Below are 21,492 nucleotides of genomic sequence, written 5' to 3' on the forward strand. Positions count from 1 at the left end.
TTCAAAAAGGGCTTTTTGGATTAAAAGGGTTCTTTATGGAACTGTCAGTTTTACAAAGAACTCAATGAACCTTTTCTTCAAAAAGGGTTCTTTAGAAGCAAATGCTTCTGGGAAGAACCTCAGCCCTTCAGGAAGAACCGTTTTGGAGCCCTTATTGCAAGTGCATATACACCAAACAACAGATGAATAAGGTGTGGTCGAGTCCAGGGTGTGCTGTGATTGGCTGAGACCTGCACAAACAATTATCAGTCACCTTCACCACAGTTCCCATTACGCTCCGACCAGAGTTGGGAAGTATGGTACGTGGAACTACGTGGCTCCGGGGCAAACAAAACTAGTGCAAAAAAATCTCACAAGACTATTCAAAATTAGAATTGACCTAGTATGTAGTAAAAATGAGTGTCTGATACTGGATAAATTCAAAAGAGGGCAACATGTCTTACTGAAAATGAACTACTGACAAGTTAAAACCTAACTTTTGTCTTTCCAAACCCACACAGAACGCATCTTCTCAGTCACAAGGTCTTCTCCCCTAAAAATGTGGTGCAACGTCCCTGACAGAAACGGTAATGTCACCCAAATCCTGCCCAGGGCGATCTTCTTTTCCATCCAAAACCATATCTATATACAGTATACACTAACACCTATCAATACATCTTTTTTTACATTCTGTCCACCACAGTGATTTTCTACCCGGAGACGACCTGTTCTGAGGCCGTCCGACGCAGTGGCAGGTCACATTTGTGTTTATGACAGCACTGTGCGCTCCGTCACTGAACACTGTGGAAAAGAACAGCAAACAATGAGCCACAAGACATGACCTTCAGGGAGGGGGGGGGGGTGCTCCATCCGGACACAGCACCGCTTTCCCCGAAAACGAATCAAATACAGGCACACAAAGTCCGATTTTGAGGGGGCAAAGGGGCATCTTGTACATGCTGAGCTACAAATGGTGCTTTGTCAGAAGATTGCTGACAAAGACAACTGTGTCCTTCTGGTGCGAAACTGGAAGTGCCCAAAAACACAGCTAAACCTGTGGGACTACAGTAGAGGACGACGTCAAGACAGTCAGAGGATTTTATATGTAAAGTACAGTTTTTAGAAAATTCTCCATCTTATATTTCTACTTCTTTATTTATCTATAATCATTCAAATTAAAGGATTCTTTCAAGGAGAGTTATATGAGGTACTTACTGAATTATTATTGAGAAACAGAGAACAGTACCAGCGCAATGTTCTGCTGTAGACAGGGTCAGCAGTAAAGCGTGTTTTAGCCACCTAAAAAAGGCCAACCTAAAAAAAAATCAATATCAGTTTAAGTGTACCCTATATTTGGAATATTTTCACTGCTTTATCTCACCATCAGACAGTCTTTACTTACAGGAAACTGCCATTATATAAGCCAAATATCGCTCTCTCTGAACCAACTGGACTGCATTGGCAAATTTTACCTTTCAGAAGAGGGGAGTTGCTGCACTACTGTGTTATTGTGCAACTATGGTGAATCCAAACTAACCTTTTAGAACACCAAAGTCACACAATAACACAAACCACCAAATTGAGGCAGCAGCAGACCAGCAACACCCGTGTTCTGTAAAGTAAAATGCAATATGTGGCTTAAATAGTGGTGGTTCTTCATCTGAAAAGTTTGTCTGACAGCAATATAAAGTAGAGAAAATAATATAAATATAGGATACACTTAAACATATAATGATTTTTTTATGTGGGCCTGTTTTTAAGTAGCTAACATACATTTTTTAGGTAATACACTGACACAACCAAACTTCAAATGATCTTACCGAGCCCCTTAATCTTATTTTCCAAACTTTTCTTGTTCACTCAAGCTTTTTTCCTTATATATCTGTATTTAACGTATACCTGACATATTCAACAACAATTAAACTTTTCATATTCCTTTCAGTTGGGCCACTTCATTTTCCCAAAAGATCAACTGCGTTAAGGGCTATTTCCTAACTGTGACCATTTAACACATTAGTTTAACACCAAATATTCAATCTGCTGAGTGATAAGTGATTACATCAAATTAGATTACCATGGGCTCAATTACAGAAACAGTGACCACAGCTCATCAATACTTGGTTATTAAGTTAGCACCACTGTGATCCAGACAGGTTAGAGTTTAAAACAGCAAGTTTGAAAGAAATCTTTAAACAAAGGGGATATAATGGTCCAAGATCAAATTCTGTCAAACATGATAGAACAGCTCCATGTCATCTTAGCTGCACTGTGAGAGCTATGTCAAACAGGCACGGATCAATACAGAAATCAGATACAAATCGTATTGTATAACACCTCATCAAACAACATATACATCCATAAATTTTGGCAACGGGCTAAGAGTCGAGTTATCATCCAATCATCCCTGTAAGTACTGTCAGTTTGGAAGTGATAGAGAAAGAGAGAATGGCTTTAAAAACAGACAAAAAAGAAAATAATCAATTGATTATCAATCAATAGGCAGGCAGGAGGGCCAGGGTAGGAAGATGGGATGGCTCGAGCCTCCACACATAATCGAAGATGCAAAGACAAGGGTCTCCACCCCCATCATGCAACGTCTTTCTCTCTGTGGCTGTCACCTCCTCCCTGTTTATCTCAAAAAACCCCTCTTCCTCCTTTTCTTCATCTCCCCTTTTCCCTCTTATTCCTCCCCGCTATCTCCCCCCTTCTCCATTTCCCTCGCTCCGTCTATCCCTCTCACTCCCACCCGCCCCCTCCACCTCTTTTCTCTTCCTCTAGCACTCCCCCCCTCCTCTCTCCCGTGTCTACTGCAGCAGAAAATCCAGCACAGACACCAGCATGTGTGTGTTTGTACATGTGTGTGTGTGTGCGTGTGTGTGCCACTACGGTAAGATCCACGAGCGAGCCGATCAGGAGCAAAAAGAGGGGAGGTGAGATTTTTTTTTAAAAAAGAAGGGAAAAAAGGAAAAAGAAAGCCCTGCATGTGTGTCGAACGCTCTGATCAAAACATTGATTGCTGATGCGTTACATCACAGCCATGCAAACAAAACCCCCTTAAATCATTAGAGTAACGTCTCTCCTCCTGTCTCCCTTTAGTTCCTCTGTCTCCCTCTCATCTGTCTCATTGTACTTCCACATCAGCATCTCATTTTTTTTGTCTCCATCTCTCTACGTATATTTTGCATCTCTCAGGACCAAAAAGGTTCTGCCATGTCGGTTGGACAGGATACTTTTAGAAAGAGCGAGGGTGGAAAAGAACGTGTGATCTGGGTCACAACGCTGTTTGACGTATAGCACCGGCATTTCAGACCTACAGAGAGAAGAAATGGGGCTGCGTTCACCCACAAATAGAGCCTCTGAAATGAATCCCACCATCAGCTACCTGCTCTGTACTCTGCATAACCCCAATCGTCACAAGCACCACCATCTGCAGCCATTACAATTAATGAATGTTAGTTTCTGTATGATTCATGAGATCTTGGCCACTGTATCCAGCGGATGTGGTGTCAAACTGTACATTACATAATATACAGCATTCTGGCAGCTACAGCAGGTACAGTAGCTTGAATCCAAGGTAAAGCATTGCTGCAATCTCCTCTTCCTGTGTAAGAATTCAGTACCGAATCCACTTCTGCTTACTCTCACAGTCTGCAAAGAGCTGCCCCACTATGGAGCTGTTTTTGGTGCATGGAACAGGGGGTAGAGAGGAGGTGGGATGGTGAGAAATCAATCTGATCAGGATGAGAGTGACAGTTAGAGAAGCACTTCCTGAATGATCCTGAGTCCGGAGAGGCGGATCAGGTGGCCTAAACCAGACTATCTGTCCATCACAGCCTGAATCCAGCTATGTGCTGATCTATACCTGGTGCCAGAGGAGTTTGTGTGGAGCTATTATCTGGGACTGCACATATAGTATATATTGGTGAGTGTGCAGTGATTTATGTTTAATTTTTGCTTTTTTCCACAGACATTCGGTTGCTTTCCATGTGATGGTATGCACTGGCCACTGCAGGTGTCTGCTGACTGTCTGCTTTTGCATGTACACCGCCAGGATGCATGCATTCACAGGGTCCTCACACACCCTCACATCAGAGGCTAATAAAAGCACACACACAAGGGGTGCAAGACAAGGACGATCAAACTCTTATCAGTGGATTTACCAAACAACACAAATCAAAGCAGCTGTGATCAAGCAGCTGGATGCGTCTGTAACTGGAGGGGTCTGGGAAAAAAGAAGCAGGAGCCCACTGTAACTGTTTTCATGTGCCACGGATCAAAAACACAGTCAGGGGGACTTGTTACTCATACACCTGTATGATCAAATAAATGCCATCAAACGTTTGCTTTTAAGAGCTAAATCATTAACTATTTACATGAGAACAATAAAGGCTATTCTGGCAGTGGAGCAAGCTATGCGTAACAGCAGTAAAACCCGTGCGTAAAAGCCATGTAGCATTCAACTGGGACATGTTGGGACTGGTAAGCAGACTGGAGCACTATGAAGGGCAAATGTGGGGACGATTCGGCCTCCTACAATAAATTAAACTAACATGAAATACGGCGCGTTGATGCGCGTCGTAAACGGACAAATACGACCTAATGAAGGCGTTTGGATGCAGGACGCGCAGGAGATGCTGCGTTTGGAGGCACAATACGGCGATAGGAATTATGGTAGTCATAAAAACGGTATTCAGTGTGAATGCAGCTCGTGTGAAACATGTCATATATCAAGTATAAGACAAAAACCTTAAACTAGTATCCATCTAGCGATAGATATAGCTGCTATACCATTTTCCATTTCCCCCCATGCTATCAGCATTAATTATTCAATATCAGTGAGTCTATATCCTGCTGCTTAATACAAGATATACAGTCACATACCGACAGTCAGTGGCCTGCAGGTCAACATGAAGCACTCATGATAAGGTGGACCTGAACATTTAAAGGTATAATATGCAACATTTTCCCAAAAAACAACATAAACATCTACAGAGACCCTGCCTTCTGCCTGTACTTTATTTTAAGATTCTTTTGCTGTGAAAAACGTCTGTATTTGACATCCTGGAAACGAGACTCAACAATAAACTATTTTCCTGGTGCGTTTACAAACAGCTCGGACAAATCCTACTGATCCTACCTTTAAAAAACAAAGTTTTAAAAACTTATCATGAGTCCCGCAGTGCACCGAGAACATGCAACAGTACAGAAACAAGTTGAGGAACTCACCCGGGCATATTTGGAGGAATACGGGTCTTCAAACAGAGCCCAGATTTTGGGCTGCCAGGTTTTCCACCAGCCAGCTTTCCTCGCGTCCTCCTGCATGCACAGTCTTTTCAAGTCCCCGTCCGCACCGCCGAGTGCCGGGTCATCGTCCGGCGCGTCTGGCTCCGGAGTCTCGAAGCTGTCCAGCGCCTCCTCCGCATCCCGGTGCTGCCGGTAATTCATCCAGCAACACGCCTCCACGTCCGTCTCATCGATGCCCCAGAAGGCCAGCTCCTCCTCGAACAGGGGGCCGCACACATCGTTGGGACAGTGCAACTTCCCGGTGCGGTAGTAGTTGAGGATGAAGGAGAACACCGACGGGTGGCGGTCGAAGAAGAACTCGTCTAATTTGGGGTCGTAGTCGAAGTTGCTGAACGCGTCCGGCTCGGTGAGCCACGACAGGCGGGTACCGGGCAGCGTTTTCAGGGTGCTCCGGTAGGTCTCATGCCGCACCCCCCCGCAGTTTATCACGATTTTCTCGCTTTCCGACGGACAAGTCATGTCTGCGCTGTAACATGCTTTGTTGGACGACTTGTTCCCACCCTTGCGCCCTTTGAAAGAGGATACACACACCGAACTGAGCATAGAGGACCAGGGGGGAGGGAGAGGATGAGAGAAACCGAAGGGAGGAGGAGGAGGAGGGAGGAGTCTGAGGAGTCTGCGGGGAGAGAAAAAGGGCAGAAATTTTAGCAGAAGGGAGACATAGATGTGGATTATCAACATTGCAATACAAATTAAGCACCACCGCACGCTAATAGCAGCTGTATGTGCAATTATTCATTGATAATCATCTGATAGAAGGGCAATAAATGACCTTGTGCAGGTGCAGTGGGTGAAAAGAGGAGGGGAGGATGCTGACATGGAAATGAACGTGGCAAAGTTGTTTTTAACACACAAAACATCCTAAAGCACAGTGATACCTTCAAGTCAGCAGTGCAACATGTGAAAAAAGGTGGCTTTAAGTGGATTCATGAGTCAGCATGCATCACAGATTGATTCATTGATCAGAAGATGCACCTGTCTTAAACTACTAATGCTGCAACAATTAGTTGATTAATCATTTAGTCTACTGAAAGAAAATAAGTTGCCAACTATTTTGATAATCGATTAATCGTTTCACTCATTTTTCAAGCAAAAATAACAAACATTTCCGGCTTCTTGTTTCTTAAATGTGCTTTTCTTTGCTATTTATGACAGTAAATGAAAAGTCTTTGGATTTTGGATTGTTTGTTTGACCAAAGGAAACAATTTCCAAGATGTCACTTTGGATTCTGGGAAATTGCAATGAGAATTTGACAACACCTCCTTCCCCAATCCATCCCCACGTGCAGCCACCCTCCTCTTTTCCTTGGCCTGATCACCCAAGAGTGTATGAGAAGCAAACAGTGACAGAAAGATGGCAGAAAACTGGGGTGCTCCCCCCCACTTTTCCCTGAGAATGCCTCTCTGACGTAAGGTGGCGCAGCACCATGTGTGTATGTGTGTGTTAATTGCCTCCCGAGTGTGCGGTGTCCGTACTAATGTTAGATCTCCTCAATCAGCCCCTGTGTGTGCGTGCTACACACACTGCTGCAGCCCCCTCCGACCGCACTACTGAGATTCATGCGATGCACAATTATGTCAATGCTCCCCTCTGCCACTGCTTCTCCCCATGTGTGTGTGTGTGTGTGTGTGTGTGTGTTCAGACATGTAGGGGTGAGGACAAGTGGGGAAAAGGGCCATAAATCAGATTTTTCTTGTACAGAAGGATAGAGAAGGACAGAACAATGAGAAAAACAAAGGGGGAAAGTGAATGCAGCACGCTCATACAGTGTAATATTGTCCCTTCCCTATTAATGGGGGTTGCAGGGGGGGAGGTGGAAAAGGAGAGTGCACTATAAAAGTGAATGAATTCTGCTGCAGTAAAAAGCCAGAGTTATTTGCTCTCCCTCCTTCTCCTCCTTCTCCTTCTCACAGCGAGGTCAGATTATTCGCCTGTGAGCTGCCTCTCCATCTCCAGAAAAGACACGCGTTCACAGCAGAAAAAAAAAGAGCCCATACATGCACCGTATCTATGTTGTTAACCTTTTTCTCTATTCAAAGAAATGCACCACTCTCTTCTCCCCCCCTCCTCTCCTGTGAGCTCTCACTGGCCCTCCCCCTCTCCCTCCCTCCCTCCTACTACCTCACTTTCTCTCCCACCGTCGCTCGCTCGCTCTCATATTCCGCATAAAGGAATCACATTTCATTGAAGGAGGAGAATCAGGGCTTCATTTCTTCCTCCTCTTCCTCCTCCTCTCACAACACGGTCGCATTCCGATCCAGTGCCCCCCTCCTCTACCTTCTCTATCTCTTCCTTTCTCTTCACTTCAGCTCTTTCTATCCCCTTCCTCTAATGCATTTTTCTTCCATTTCTCCTTCTTTTTCCTGTCCCATTCCTTCCTCTTCTCCAAAGTAAGCTTCCCTCACTTTGGGTCAACTCTCTCCTCCTCTTGTTTCCCCCTCAGACTTTTTTTCTGCTTTCTGTCATGTAGGACACTGCAGTCTTTCTTCACTTGTTTCTAGTGTTTACTCAGTTTTGATCATTCCATATGCACTTTTTAAGCTGAAGAAACAACTTTTTTGTTGATGGAAAAGTTTGCTGTCTCTCTTTTCTCTTCAGATCTTACTTTGACATTAAGTTTCTTTGTTCTTGCAGATTTTATTTTGACTTTTTTGGTAGAAAAGTTATCTTTTTCTTTTTCATTTTTGAAGAACATGGAAAAAGACTTAACACTCAGGTAAGATCTACCAAAGATCCAAGGTTATTGCATGGGTATGCAGTCCAATTTGGGACAGTTTGCACAGTTGACAAAAACTAAAATGTCTGTATCTTTGCAGTGTTTGGTGTAGGAGAAATCTGCTTGCATGACAAAAGAAAAAAAACCCTGCACTTGTGAGTTTCAGAGTTACATTGCATCTTTCTGACAAACTAGTTCAATCTGCATTTGACCAACTAAAAATTCTAACAATGAGTTGAATTAAGGCACAAATATTTAGTAGCGTGCACAGTTAACAAAAACTAAAATGTATGTTCTCTTTGCAGTGTTGGCTGCAGGAGAAATCTGCTTGCTTGACAAAAAAAACATCCTGCACTCGTGAGTTTCAGAGTTGTACTGCATCATTTTGACAAAGTAGTTTAGTTTGACATATGTGCAACTAAAAACTCAAAAAATTAGTGATAAAGGCAACCATGTAAAAACAAACAGCAGAGAATGTGCAGGAGAGGCAACAAACCCAAAGAATTTAGAACATATCCCAATACTATGGACATTTCACTCCTTAAATGAAATCAGGACTAATTTAATTTAGTTTTAACTTGCAGAAAGATCTAAAACAGGATCATTTGGAGGTTAGGTCGGGCTAGAAGAGTGTAAAAAGATCTTTGTCTACAGTCAGCTTTGTGCAGTGGGGCTCTCCAGCAGCCGGGACCACTTGTGTTGTGGAATGGATTATATTTCAGCACCATGGACAGCGGTGCTCTCAAACCCCCTCTGACGGGACACTAAACTTTCCACAAGCTACTCCTCTGATCTCACTGTGAAACTTTTATCCCTTAGATGATTTTTTCTCTCTTTTTTTTGGCTTAACTTTGTAACTCTGCGCCTCTTTGCTGCTACTTCATAGGCAGCTGCTGTGTCTTATTGGTGAACTGCTGAATATTTTATACCCGGACAGCCACAAGTCTGTAACTGTGGTTAAGTGCCTTTTTGTTACCTCTGAGTCATGTGTGGTGAGATTATTGATCTTAAAATTTACTTAAGTATTCTTTTATGTGTTAAAACTAATTTGGGGGTTAATTGAGAATAACTAATCACACTTGGGTTTTAAAATCTTAAGTTTGAATGAAAATAGTTCTTAATGATTTAAGGGCTGGTGAATTCAAAGCTTTCTAGTTGCACTTCCAGAGAATGTCCGCAGTTTGAGGGTAAAACGGGGGAGGTAAGCACATCTCTTTAAGAGCCAGCCTCAGCAAAAAAAAAAAAAAGAAAGCACCAGAGAGCAGAGCAGAGGGGGGACAGCAAGAGGAGGAAGAAGAGGTACGGAGGGATGGGATGGGGGTGGTGGTGAAGCTACAGAAGGTGAGGTGTAAAATGGAGGAAGATCCAGAGGAGATGAAAAAAGCAACAGAGGTGAGAAGAGGAGGAAAGCAGTGAGGGAGTATGCATGAAGAAGAGTGGGAAGAGGAGGGAGGAGGGGGAGGCAGGCAGAGGAGAAACAATCTCCACCACCACCACCACCTCTCTTCTCCCTTTCTCTCCTCGCTGCAGCATTTCCTGCCTTGGCCACCATGTCCTGCGCCACCCTGCTACTACTGCACACACACACACACACACACACACACACACACACACACACACACACACGGAAGAAAAACGAGAGGGAGGGAGAGGAGGAGAGAGACGCATTCACACACACACACACACACACACTCACCTGGCTGCAACAAACAAATGAGCAGAAATGAGGCTTAATGATTATGAAGCTTTAAGGAGAGATCATTTCTGCAGAGAGGACAGGGCTGATAGAGGAGAGAGGCAAACACACGCACACACATGGCTCGTGCACGAAGACTGCACTGACGCTAATATATATTAGCAGAAACACTGCAGCAAGAGGGGGAGGGAGCACGGGATTATGGGATGCATTGACTGTGAGGTACCAGCAGCAGTAACCGGGGGGAGGGGAGGAGAGCGCACACTAGAGAGGAGAGAGAGGGAGAGAGAGGGAAGAGAGGAATTTGGAGGAGGAGTGCTGACTATGCGGAACAGACCCAGCAGTTGGCAGAAAAGGCAAAAAACCTTCACCGATCAGGGACAGGGAGTGATAGGGTAGGGGGATGAGATGGAGAAGGATAAAAAAAAGTAGGGAGAAAGACAGGTAGGGTGGAGGAGAATGTGCAATCTTGGGGGGGAATGGAAAAAGGGGAGGAAAAAAGGTGGGGGGAGGCAGAAAAACACCTTGCGGTGGCTCAGGATAGCACCTGAATGGCTGTAAAGGTGTAGAGATGGTGTGCAATACTAATAGTAGGAGAGGAAGGAAAACAAGTGTAGGGATGTAAAACAGACATACAGCTGAGCTGAATGGCAAATGTACCACTCACTGGGGGGAAAAGGAAGGAGGGCTTTGCAGGCGACTGTGTAATGTATGTATGTGCGTGCGTGTGTGTGCATGTGTGTGTGTGTGTGTGTGTGAGGAGAGAGATAGCACAAATTACGTATGTGTTTCTGGTGCGCAGCCATTTTTTTCCCACCCGCTACCTCATCAAAGGATGTAACCACAAGGCTTCACGCTGTTCCACCCATATCACCTCCCTCCCTCCCTCCTTTCCTCATTCCTCTCTCCCCCTCATCTCCTCCTTATCTCTCTTCTCCTCTCCTCTTCTCTCCTCTCCTCTTTTACGCACTCCCCAGTGTTGAGGAGACCCCAACAGGAGAAAGTGAGGCACTGCAGCGCGGTGAAAGCACTGCGGTCACCTCCCCCTTTAGTGCGGTGTCACACCACACAGTGTCCTCTCCCCCCTCCGATTGTCACTGCACCTCACACCAGGGGGGAAGGAGCCAGATAAGGTGTGTGAGGATAGTAGCAGAAGAATAAGAATGAAAATAATGTGAATATCATGAAGTAAAAAACAGGGAGAAAAACAGATATTGAGGCCATACAATGACCCAGCAGCTCTGAGACATCTCATGTACACAGAGGAGGAAAAAAACATCAAGGTATTTCTCATGATAATAAAGCTCACTGGTAGCCAATTCCCAAAACATGAATTAAAGAGCCAATCAATTAAGCAAGCAGAGAGGAAATGGCCAATCTCTACTCTACTCGGCAACACCAGAGTGGAGATCTCCAGGGGCTGACCAATCCACACATACTGCAGCAACAACACCCCCTCGGGGGTCTTGAGCCTTGTGCATATTGGTCAATCACCCCCCACCTACCACACATCCCGCCCCCAGAAGCTGCTCCTCTCTTGCCATGAGCCTACTTTTTTATGCGCTCCTGGTTTTCTCCTTTTAGCCAGGCTGGGGATGATTAATACATAAGGCCATTTTCAGGAATAGACAAGCAGAAATGAAGCCTGTAATAGAGCTCTGAAAGCTCAGCCAGTGTCCATGACTAAAATCCTTCCTGCCCACAGGAGGATAAATGCTGAGATTTTTTGGATAGATATATGTATGCCCACTGGTGTGAGACTTGATGTAAGGGGGTGATGGAAGAAGAGGTGCTAACACTCCCTTCAAGGAGCATAGATTGGTAAAGGAGGAGAGGTCAAAAAAATCCTGAAACAGCACAGCAGAGCGCAGGGAGAAGGGGGAAAAAGCCATGGGATAGTGTGTCATGTCGGGAAGGATCTCTATTTTTGGCCCTGGATGAATCTGAGCAAATATCCCTCAGTATTCAGCTTTAAAAATCCAGTTCTCACTTAGAGAATTTGCATCAGGAGCAGATAGCTTCCCAACTCTCTCTTAGGTCGTTTAAACCTGTCTGCTCCTAATTAATGACGCTGCCCTTCCTGCATGATTAGGACCATTATGATCCAGCGGTGCAGCGGGGCCAGACAGACAAACGGGACGAGGGATGAGGTATTACTGCACCGACTTCTGACCTGTGAACTAGCCAGCAATTAGACATAAAAGAGGTGTAGGAAAGTCACAGATTAGACTCTCAAAAAACAGTCAGGGGGGAGGGAGAGAAGTTGGGTTTCAGTTAGGATTGGGCAGCTAGAACCATTTCCAAATAAGAGAGTCCAATGTAATTAAGAAATCTTGATTTCAATCAATTCCCACACAAATTTCATTCATGCTTACAGCTGGAGATCACTCAAAAAAATTTTGATAGGGGGTAAGTTCCTGAACAACACTTCTTTTCAATACCAAATCCATTTTAACAGAAAGAAAAGTACATTACGCATTACGCCACAATTTGAACTCACTTTAAAGGAGGAAGCTGTTCAGAGACCTGGGAGCAGCTGAAGAAACTGCTTTTACTCTTTACTCAACCTGGATAACTGGACTAAAATGAGGAAACTGATGGAATATCTGCATAGTATTAGGACATACATAAACATACATAACTGTCTCTTATAGGCATGCAAGTTAAATGCATGCCTATTTCCCACCTCTGAATGGATTTGTTTTATTAAATCATGAGTCTAGAATTATTCTCAGTGAACCTACTGTCATTGCTAAGTTGTTTGATTAGCAGGTGAATAGCACAGGCAGGTGAACTGAAGTTCCACTCCTTTTTACTCTGTACTCCTTCATCTTAAGTTGCAAAATGCTAGCTAACTAGCTAGCTAATTATTGATGCAGATTAGACTTTTAACACTTCAACACAGAGGAGCCTGGCACATGACTACAAGAAACAGCAAAGGAGAAAGTTGAGGTTCCAAGTTTACTCAACTGTAAATGGAGCAAAACAGAGCGAAAAAGGAGCCGAACTTAGGACATGTCAGTTGTGTGAATCTCAATTTAGTAATGCTATGCTACAAAACGCGTTCAGAATGACGGGATACTCCCCTATCATTACAGTAAAGTAGCCTCAGTGAACCACAAAATATTCAAGAAAGCAGAAAAGAGACCATCATTATGGTTATCTAGCTAACATTAGCTTAGCTCAGTGTTTCTGTTGTTCACATTTATCCATGCTTAATAGAAGGGTTGTGAATGACAAGTTTCATCACAATACAATATTATATTGACTCTTTTAACAACAGTACAATACTTGGTAATATCACAAAGCCTGTCACGAAACAATTTCCATTCTATTCAATCCAGGGGCCTGCGATCAATATCAGACAACTTTAAATGTCCATTTAAGACAGTCAGTTATATTTATGTCAACTCCAAAACGCCAACAAATTATGATTCAACAAGTGTATGACTGAACTCTGCCAGACATTTTTGACACAGAGATGCCATGGGAATTTCAAAATAAAGATGCATTTTAAAGACGACTATCTATGCTCTTTGCATCGATCATATTGTATCGTCGAACACTGATCCAATACATCAGTCCAGATCAATGTATCATTACACTCCTAGTAAGTAGAGTTTAACACAACTCTGCTTTGGGGAACGCAGGAGGAGACTCAAACAAGCAGAATCAAGAATCTCTAAGAACCAAAATCAGTGAGCAAAATCAGAATGATTAAAACCCAAATGATATGAAACCCTAGTTTCAGTGTGAAGACATTAGGGCTGGACCTTCCATACTTTTATGACACCAGCTGAAACGGTTCAGTGCTATTGAGTATTGAAAAATGCCTCGTCATTCGATACCAAATATCGATACGTAAGGAGTAAATCTCATCAACGAGTGAGCAAATAAGCATGCAGCATGCTTGTACCAAGATCTAATAATGCTGGTGTTGGCTGTCTAGCGTTACACACCATAGAGGCATGCAGGAAAAACACTATGTTACAGTCACAGAGGGGGGTCATTGTTTTGTTCTTTTACCACCAGGTCTTTGTATAGCTTCTTCCCTTAAAGTGAGAAATTGTACTGTAATGTGTAATGTAATTTTGTCTTTGTTAAAAATGGATTTAGTATCAAAATAACTCAGGAACAAGTATCAAAGCCACGGTATCAGTGCCAGTACATGATTTTTTTGAATGATACCCAGCCCTAGAAGAGATAAAAATGAAGAGGAGAGGAAAACAAAAGGGAGATGACAGAGGATGAAAGGTGAGCCTCAAGGTCAAGGATTTGAGACAAAAAAGGGCCGGATCAGCTCGAGTTTGGAGGACGGGAGGGAAAGTTCTCTGAAGACGTGAGATGAGAGAGAGAGAAAAGCATCGCGGTCAAGGAGAGAGGAAGGGTCAAGAACACGCAGACACACACACACACCCAGGACACGACAGATGCGTAATTCAATCACAGCCTCAAAATAGATTTATTCCCCCCCATTGCTTAAACAGCAGCGCCCTCCTTTTTTTTTTCAAGCCCCATCACTACTCTACCAATCACATCCGCTGACAGCATGCCACCATCTCTGGTGGTGTTTTTTTTTTTTTTTTTTTTAGCTAAAATCGAAGGGGTGTTTTCTGGGTTACCCTCAATCTAAAAATAGCATCAAGCTGTAGATTTATAATGCAGGATTGAGGAGAGCAAATGGAGGAAGAATAAGAAGAGGAGCAGAGTTCCCATTAAGGAGAAGGAGAAGAACTGGAGCTCAGCTGGCAGGAAAAAAAAAACACAGAGGCAAAGTGAAGAAGAAGAGGTGTTATGAAACTAGAGACTTTGCAGGGGAATGCAGATGGAGCAAGTTGATGGAGAGCTGAGGTGATGGTGGTGGTCTAGACATTTAACTGCCCCCATAGACTTCCTGGATGAGATCTCAGTGACGCTATGTCCTTCCTGTGGTTCCGCTCCAGTGCCATCTCTTTCCTCACACCTTCCTCTCCCTCTTTCTCCCTCGTGTGTGTGTGTGTGTGTCACCCCTCTCACCCTCCTCCTATGGTGCCTTTATCAAACCTCCATTTCGGGCCTTGACACCCATCGCGCGCGCACACACACACATTTCACAGAGACACAAACACACACACTTGAGGAGGGCACATGCAAGTAAAACAAACGCATGCATACAAACGCACAAAGCAGCACACACACACACATACACATGGAAACTCATGCAGACAGACACAAAATGATGCCGAGAGGAATGCACACACACACACACACACACACACACACAAACACACACATTCCCCTCAGAGGCATGAAACTGCTCTGATCTAGCGGTGTAGATGGGGAAACACCCACCACTGAAATGAATTATTTTAGTGAAAAAATAAAATCTGACAGTGGTTAAGTGCAGTTCTGTTTGTGTTATAGCTTAATAATCGTAATAAAAAATACAGTGAAGATGTTTATGAATCCAATTTGAACAATCTGTCCACACATTTCTCCCGATTTTTGATCAAAACACAAACAGGCTACAGGAGAAGAAGAAAAAATCGCAGATAATTGTGGATAAAACGATACTTGTTGAATGTAGGCTAGACGCTTTTGGAGCTGGCCAATAAATGCTCTCTTCTCATTATTAGTATTAATATTAGACGGATAAACGCAGAATAAAGCCACCAAAATACAGACATATACACAGACACGGTTTCATACTCACTTGCTTTTGGTTCAGGTTCGTTTTCGAGTGCGTGCAGAAACACGCACATCAAGCTTTAAAAAGATCAATCAAAATGTAGTTTTCTTTGTTAGATCGCTACGATTTCAGAGAGTATATCCAGTTTCTCGCAGGCATTCAGTTGATCTTTTTGTTTCTCCAACGATTATAATAAATCAAAATAAGGATTGCGCGCTGAAAATCTCGTTTTTGACAGCGTTATTGCCGAGTGTTACTTATAGCTTTATGGTCATGCTGATGATGGCAAAGGGATGAAGTCTTTTCGGATGAAATGAAGCAGTCCCCCTGAAAACTGGCTTTATATCTTGTTTTCTTTTTTTTTTTCTTTTTTTTTTTTTTCTTTTTTTTCCCCCTCGATTTCTCAGAGCCCCTCTCCCACCTCTTTGTTATTGCCAAAAATAATTGCCAGCCTTTGTTACAGTGTCTCTACGCTTCCAGGCGCAGGGTGTAGCTACCATTCAGCTCTTCCTCTGTCTGTCTGCCCCCTTCTTTCCAAATGTTTCAATGGAGATGCAGCCTGTAGACACCTCTCTTTCTCTTTGCCTTTCCCTCTCTGTGTGCCGCTCTTCCTCTCTGTTCCTTTGGAGGAGCGTCACCTTCTGCACTATTTTTTTCCTCAGACGATACATGTGGGCGGATTAGAGAACAAGACAGAGGGGTGGGAGGACCCCGGTGAATACAGAGGCTAATTTCTCATATGGCTGCTGAACTTCATAAATACATACGCTGTAAGGATGCATGCAGCCGGAGCTACGAGGGGAAATATAATGTGCGATTTATTGCCCTTTCTTTTAATTGATTCTTTTTTCTCTTTCTCCCCTTTTCCCCCCCTCCTCTTCCTCTTCCCCCACTTAAAGCCTACATTGCCCACACATGCTCGCTCTGCTGGACGGACGCACAAACACCATTTTGTCTACAGGTTCCCAGCCTTGACTCTGGCGTGGCTGACATCAGCAATCATGTGGTAGCAGAGGAGCAGGTGGGTTATATATGACACAATTAGATGCATATGTTCAATAAAAATAACAATAATAATAATGATAATTAGAAAAATGTCACAGTAAAATTCCTGAAACAAGACAAGCTGCAAGAACCATACTACCAGATTATTTAAGCCTCTTTAAAGGGACAGTTCACCACATAATAAAGTGCATATTTTTCTTCTGGCCTACAGTGCTATTTATGCACGTGTGAATTGCAGCATTTTGGAGATATCAGCCACAGAGATGTCTGCCTTCTTTCCAGTAATGAGACTAAAAGGCTCTCTGTTTGTGCTGCGTAAAGAGTGTGTAAAAAAAATATATGAAAAATTCAACAGCAGTGTCTCTTCAGAAATCATGAATTGGTCACTGAAGATAATCCACAGACCTTGTTATGAGCAGTTTCTTGCAAGAACTTTTTGCTCTCTAGTAAAAGGAAAATAGTTTGAGTAGATTTTACTTCAGAAAGAAAATAGTTCCTATATGGTCAAGGTCTGTGGATTATCACGAGCTGATCACAATTTTTAGAAAAAGACATTGCTGTTGAATCTTTCAAATGTATTTTTTTTAGCACTTTGAGCACCACAAGCGGAGTGTCATCCCATTCCATTACAATGAACAGAAGACAGACATCTCTATGGCCACTATCTCCAAAACTTTGCAAGTCACACCAAAAAACATAGATGGATAAATAGCACTAGAGGCAAGAAGGAAAATATGCATTTTTGATTTGGGGGGGGTGAACTATCCCTTTAAAGGTACAGTTCACCCCAAAATGCAAAATACATTTGGGCCATTCTGCCAAATCAGAGATCTTTTCTGTCCTCAGGACACTATATGCATAAATATGCAAGAGAATTATCTGTATAAAACATTATATTCTCAAGCAAATTGATTAATACCTAAAATAATAAATAAATAAAACCTAAATAAAAACTACATACCACACTGAAAAAAAAAGTATTTTAGCCTTCTGATGCTCTTTAACACTATACTTTACCATGAAATGTAATGATCAGAATCCCCCAGAAATCTTATTTTGTGTATCATTGTGTGACTCTATTTCCAATGAAGACATTTTCTCATCAAAAATTCATAATATGTTGGTTAAAAATGCACAAGCTAGTCATGTCACAAGGTTTTCACTCAGTCTTCCCCTCTCTAAAACTTTGGGACATTCCTCTAGTCACATGATCAATGAGCAGGGGCATCTGTTGAGTCTCCTGAAGGCCGTGGCAAGACCGAAAGTAAAATCTCTTACTCTATTTTCTGTATTTTTGATCATGTTCTAAATATGACAATGTCAATTGCAACAACAGTCCTAAATCTTTCTATCTCTCAAATATGATGTATGTTTTTTCAAAAGATAGTTTTGTAAATCACTGAAAGGTGCTCAACTGATGTTCTCATGTGCATAGTATTAATGCCACATTACATACATTTCATGCATTTGCTAATGGTATGTTAAAGACTCAGTCCTGTAACTTTCAGTCCTGCAATGAAAAATGCACGATCTTCATTTAGAAACCTTGTAAAAAATAGATAAAATGGCCTGAGATTGACCATTACACGATTTGAATAGTTAAACACGTGTGTTATTAGATGCAGTACTAAAAAAAAAAGATTAAAAAAAATAAAAAGTTTAATTTTGAGAAATTACAACATGCGAATGGAACCAATTTGATAGTGATAGATAGTTTTTGAGTGAGTTTCAGAGTCTTTGAGATGTCTGTCTTCTCGCCAATTTAATGGAACTGGATGGCACTCAACATGTCGTCCATTCAGCAGGAAGTAATGGTGGCCTGTCTGGCTGTGATCTCTCTGTTAATACAACTAAACAGTTCATTGTTTATTTCTGAAAACATTTTAGGCAAGAAATAGGCAGTGTAGTAGTAGAATCTTGATCTATATTTGATCAAAATTATCTAGTTGGACAGTTTGGTCTGAATTTGAGCTCCATGTGTTGCTCTGGAGTCACTGGGTCATGATTTCTGTATCTGCATCTCCAAAACTCAGGAGCAAAAAATAAAACAATCTAAATGGATAAATAGCACCACAGGTAAGAGGAAAATATGTATTTTTGATTTGGGAGTGAACTGTACCTTTAAGAACTGTGAGCGCCGAAGGCTAAAACAACCAAAATGATTTGTTATTTAATGCACTGTGCACTGCAGATGCTGTTTTTGCAGGAGGCCTGTTGGTCTGAGGCATGTCCATTGTACTTCTACAGTGATCAGCAATGGTACTGATGCACTTATCGACAGGAAACTCACCAAACAAACATTGCCTCATAAAAATTACAACAGCAGTAAAAGGGCAAAAGGCTATTGCTTAGGTGCCTGTAGCCTCTTCCTTTGACCACAAAATGTTCTCGTAAGAGCAAAGTGCTGACAGCAAAAGGACGAGCAAGGAGGAGACACAGTGAAATGGGAGGTCTTTAAATGAGAGTATGTTACTGGTAAATTAACCATTTAAAAATGCAAAGGGCCTGTTTGTAAATAGATGTAGAGAAGAATTTCATCTGTTAAGGAGATTACAAGCAACGCTCAGATCTACAGAGTCTTCAAATCACGTCACTCGCCTGTGTTCAGACTGGAAAACCATGTGAACAAACTAGCTCGATGAAGGTTGGGCTTCTCAGTGCTAAACACAAAGCCACTGCCACCTTCTTTCACGACCTTATAGCTCATAAAACATTTAATTTCTTCAGTGAACCATATCTTTCAATATTCTGTGTGAGAAAAGGGGGGCAGCTGTCAAATGCAGAAATCTGAGAACACTTCATAAGCTTAATATATGCACAGATAGCAAGAAACTCAACCTGTATCTGTTCATTGTAAGTCTGTACATGAGCTACATTCATATGTAAATATGAAATTTTTGGTCTTGAAGAGCTGCTTTTATGTATTTTGTATGTCTAGTATTTAATTACCGGGTCACACATTACATGCCTGACAACCAAAATCCTTACTAAGTGTGAGGTTTAGAGCTGTTTTCTGTACCCTCAGGAAACAATGAATAACTCGATTCTGCACTTTATCACTCCTTGTTCATTTACAGCTCGCCCAAATCCCTGCAGCACCGTCTGGGATCGGTCAAAAACAAGATTTATATTGTACTCAAGAATTCTTAGATGATTCAAGCTGTTAAAACAGCAGCCAGAGCCCCTCCAGCAAAGACTGTAGGAAAGTATAGAATCTATAGCACTTAGCATGCAGCTTGCAACATGCTAGCATTCTTACAGTGACAATGCTGTTTTCAGAAGGTAATATTTACCAGGTTCACCATCTTAATTTAGCACGTTAGCATGCTAACATTTACAAATTGGCACCAAGTGCCAAGTCCAGCTGAGTTTTGCAGGCATTTGGGCATAAGCCAGAGTGTTGGAAAAACTGACCCTCACTAAGTCCCACCCCTTTTTACTCTGCGCTCCAATAACAATCAAGCAAATGATTGATTAGCTAGCTAGTTAGCTAGCATTTACCTGATATTAGATAGCATTTCTAAGTACAGGAAAGAGGAGAGGAGAGCAAGCTTGCTCAACTGTTATTGGAGGACAGAGCACAAGGGGTGGGGCTTAGGGAGGTCCAGCTAAAATTTTAACTCAGGAGATCATCAGAGTCATTTGACGTGAACATTTTAGGATATTGAATGCCGGTAGCAATTCATGGCAATCCTCCAACAGCTGCCAAGACATTTCACTCTGAACCAGAGATGTTACCCTGCTGGTGGTGCTAGAGAAGATCACTAAAGTAATTTCTTCTTTATTCATCCTCTGGGGATCATCATTGTCTGCACAAAAAGTCCTGCCAATTAGTCCCATTGTTGTTTAAGTAGTCTGGATTAAAATGGTGTAACAACAAACCTACCTACTATGGCTAAAAACATATTAGTTAAAGATTAATTTAGAAAAAACTCCATATCATATCCCAGGTTCTGGCTCTGTTAGTGTTAGGTAATAATTAAATCAAGCTACAGCATTTGCATGTTCAGTTGGCGATGTCGAATAACAACAAGCCTGTCGATCGCCTCTTATGAAGCCAACATCCGCAGCACCACAGCAAAACTGAACTCGCCCTCAGCATCACCAGACCAGAAGAGATGAGCAAGAAGTCCTGCACAGAAAGTAGCTGACAGTGTTTCTTCATCAACCTGCATAAATACTGAATGTTCAACTTTGTTCATCCTAAGAGTGAGCATTAGTCAACACAGACACATCCACAGCCGGTCTCTGGGCAGCAGCATAGTGCAGCTCATGCATAAAGAAGCAGCAAGCAGCAGAACTGACTGAGGAGACGTTGTGTGGTCACAAGAAGGTTCTCAGGCACTGACCGAGGGAAAAAAGCAGATCTGTGATGAAATTGTCGGTCTTATCAGTTCATCATTTCCAGTAAATCTTATTATCATTATTGTGCAGTAGACATTAATCATATCATACAAATGAAAAGGATTTCAAAGAACAACAACAAACAGCCTCTGTATAGGCCATGTATGTAGCGTATATTTGCACAGATGGGGAGGACTGCACTGTAAACACGAGGGATTGCTGGCCTTGAGGAAGCAGCAACTGACTGACAATGAGAAACTGGTGGTTCAATAATCTGTATTGATGTTGTCCATCATTAATCGAAAAACAGTGTCCTCTGACTTGGTGGAGAGAGATGAAAAATGCCACTTCACGGATAAACTCTGACTGATCTTCAGGACTGTGACATATTTTATGTTCAGCGAACAGACGCACACACGGGGATATAAAATTGGTTTTGGTACGAGAACTAAACAAGACGCACAAATCAAACTTTGCAGATCTGCTGCTGCCCAAACGCTGCATGTTTAAAACCCACCATACAACAAATCAAGTCAACACTGACTCTAATCACTTTCGAGACAGAAACATTGTGCAGCAGCATGGAAGACTATAAGCTACGTTTTATTGAATTATGAAGTAAGTGCCATGTTAGTAACAGCAGTAATGCCTCCACACTCCCATCATGAGATTTGTTAAACACAGTCCTATTACCAGGTTATTTCCAGCACTGCAGTTATTAGGAGGAAAATTCCAGCAAGCTGGTCTGTAAAGTGGCTCTGCAGTCTCATCAACATCCA

At 42.4% G+C, this 21,492-nt stretch overlaps 1 protein-coding gene across 6 annotated transcripts in view; it reads right to left on the bottom strand.

Moving 5' to 3' along the window:
- The window catches only part of LOC146311919 (voltage-gated potassium channel KCNC1-like), a 66,654-nt gene extending 50,431 nt beyond the window's left edge, over positions 1-16,223 (bottom strand). For 4 of the 6 annotated variants that reach the window (XM_084740409.1, XM_084740408.1, XM_084740411.1 and 1 more), the window contains exons 1-2: positions 15,389-16,222; positions 5,206-5,899 (exon numbers count right to left, since the gene is read on the bottom strand). In XM_084740409.1, coding sequence (XP_084596535.1) covers positions 5,206-5,826 — 621 coding nt within the window. In that variant the 5' untranslated portion in view covers positions 5,827-5,899; positions 15,389-16,222. Of the gene's footprint in view, positions 1-5,205; positions 5,900-15,388 lie in introns of all 6 variants that reach the window. The other 2 variants (XM_084740412.1, XM_084740407.1) reach the window with 2 other exon arrangements.
- Between the last annotated feature and the right edge of the window lie 5,269 nt (positions 16,224-21,492).

Source organism: Lutjanus erythropterus, chromosome 17 (assembly GCF_056507025.1).
Source record: "Lutjanus erythropterus isolate fLutEry1 chromosome 17, fLutEry1.hap2, whole genome shotgun sequence".
NCBI classification, from domain to species: domain Eukaryota; kingdom Metazoa; phylum Chordata; class Actinopteri; order Lutjaniformes; family Lutjanidae; genus Lutjanus; species Lutjanus erythropterus.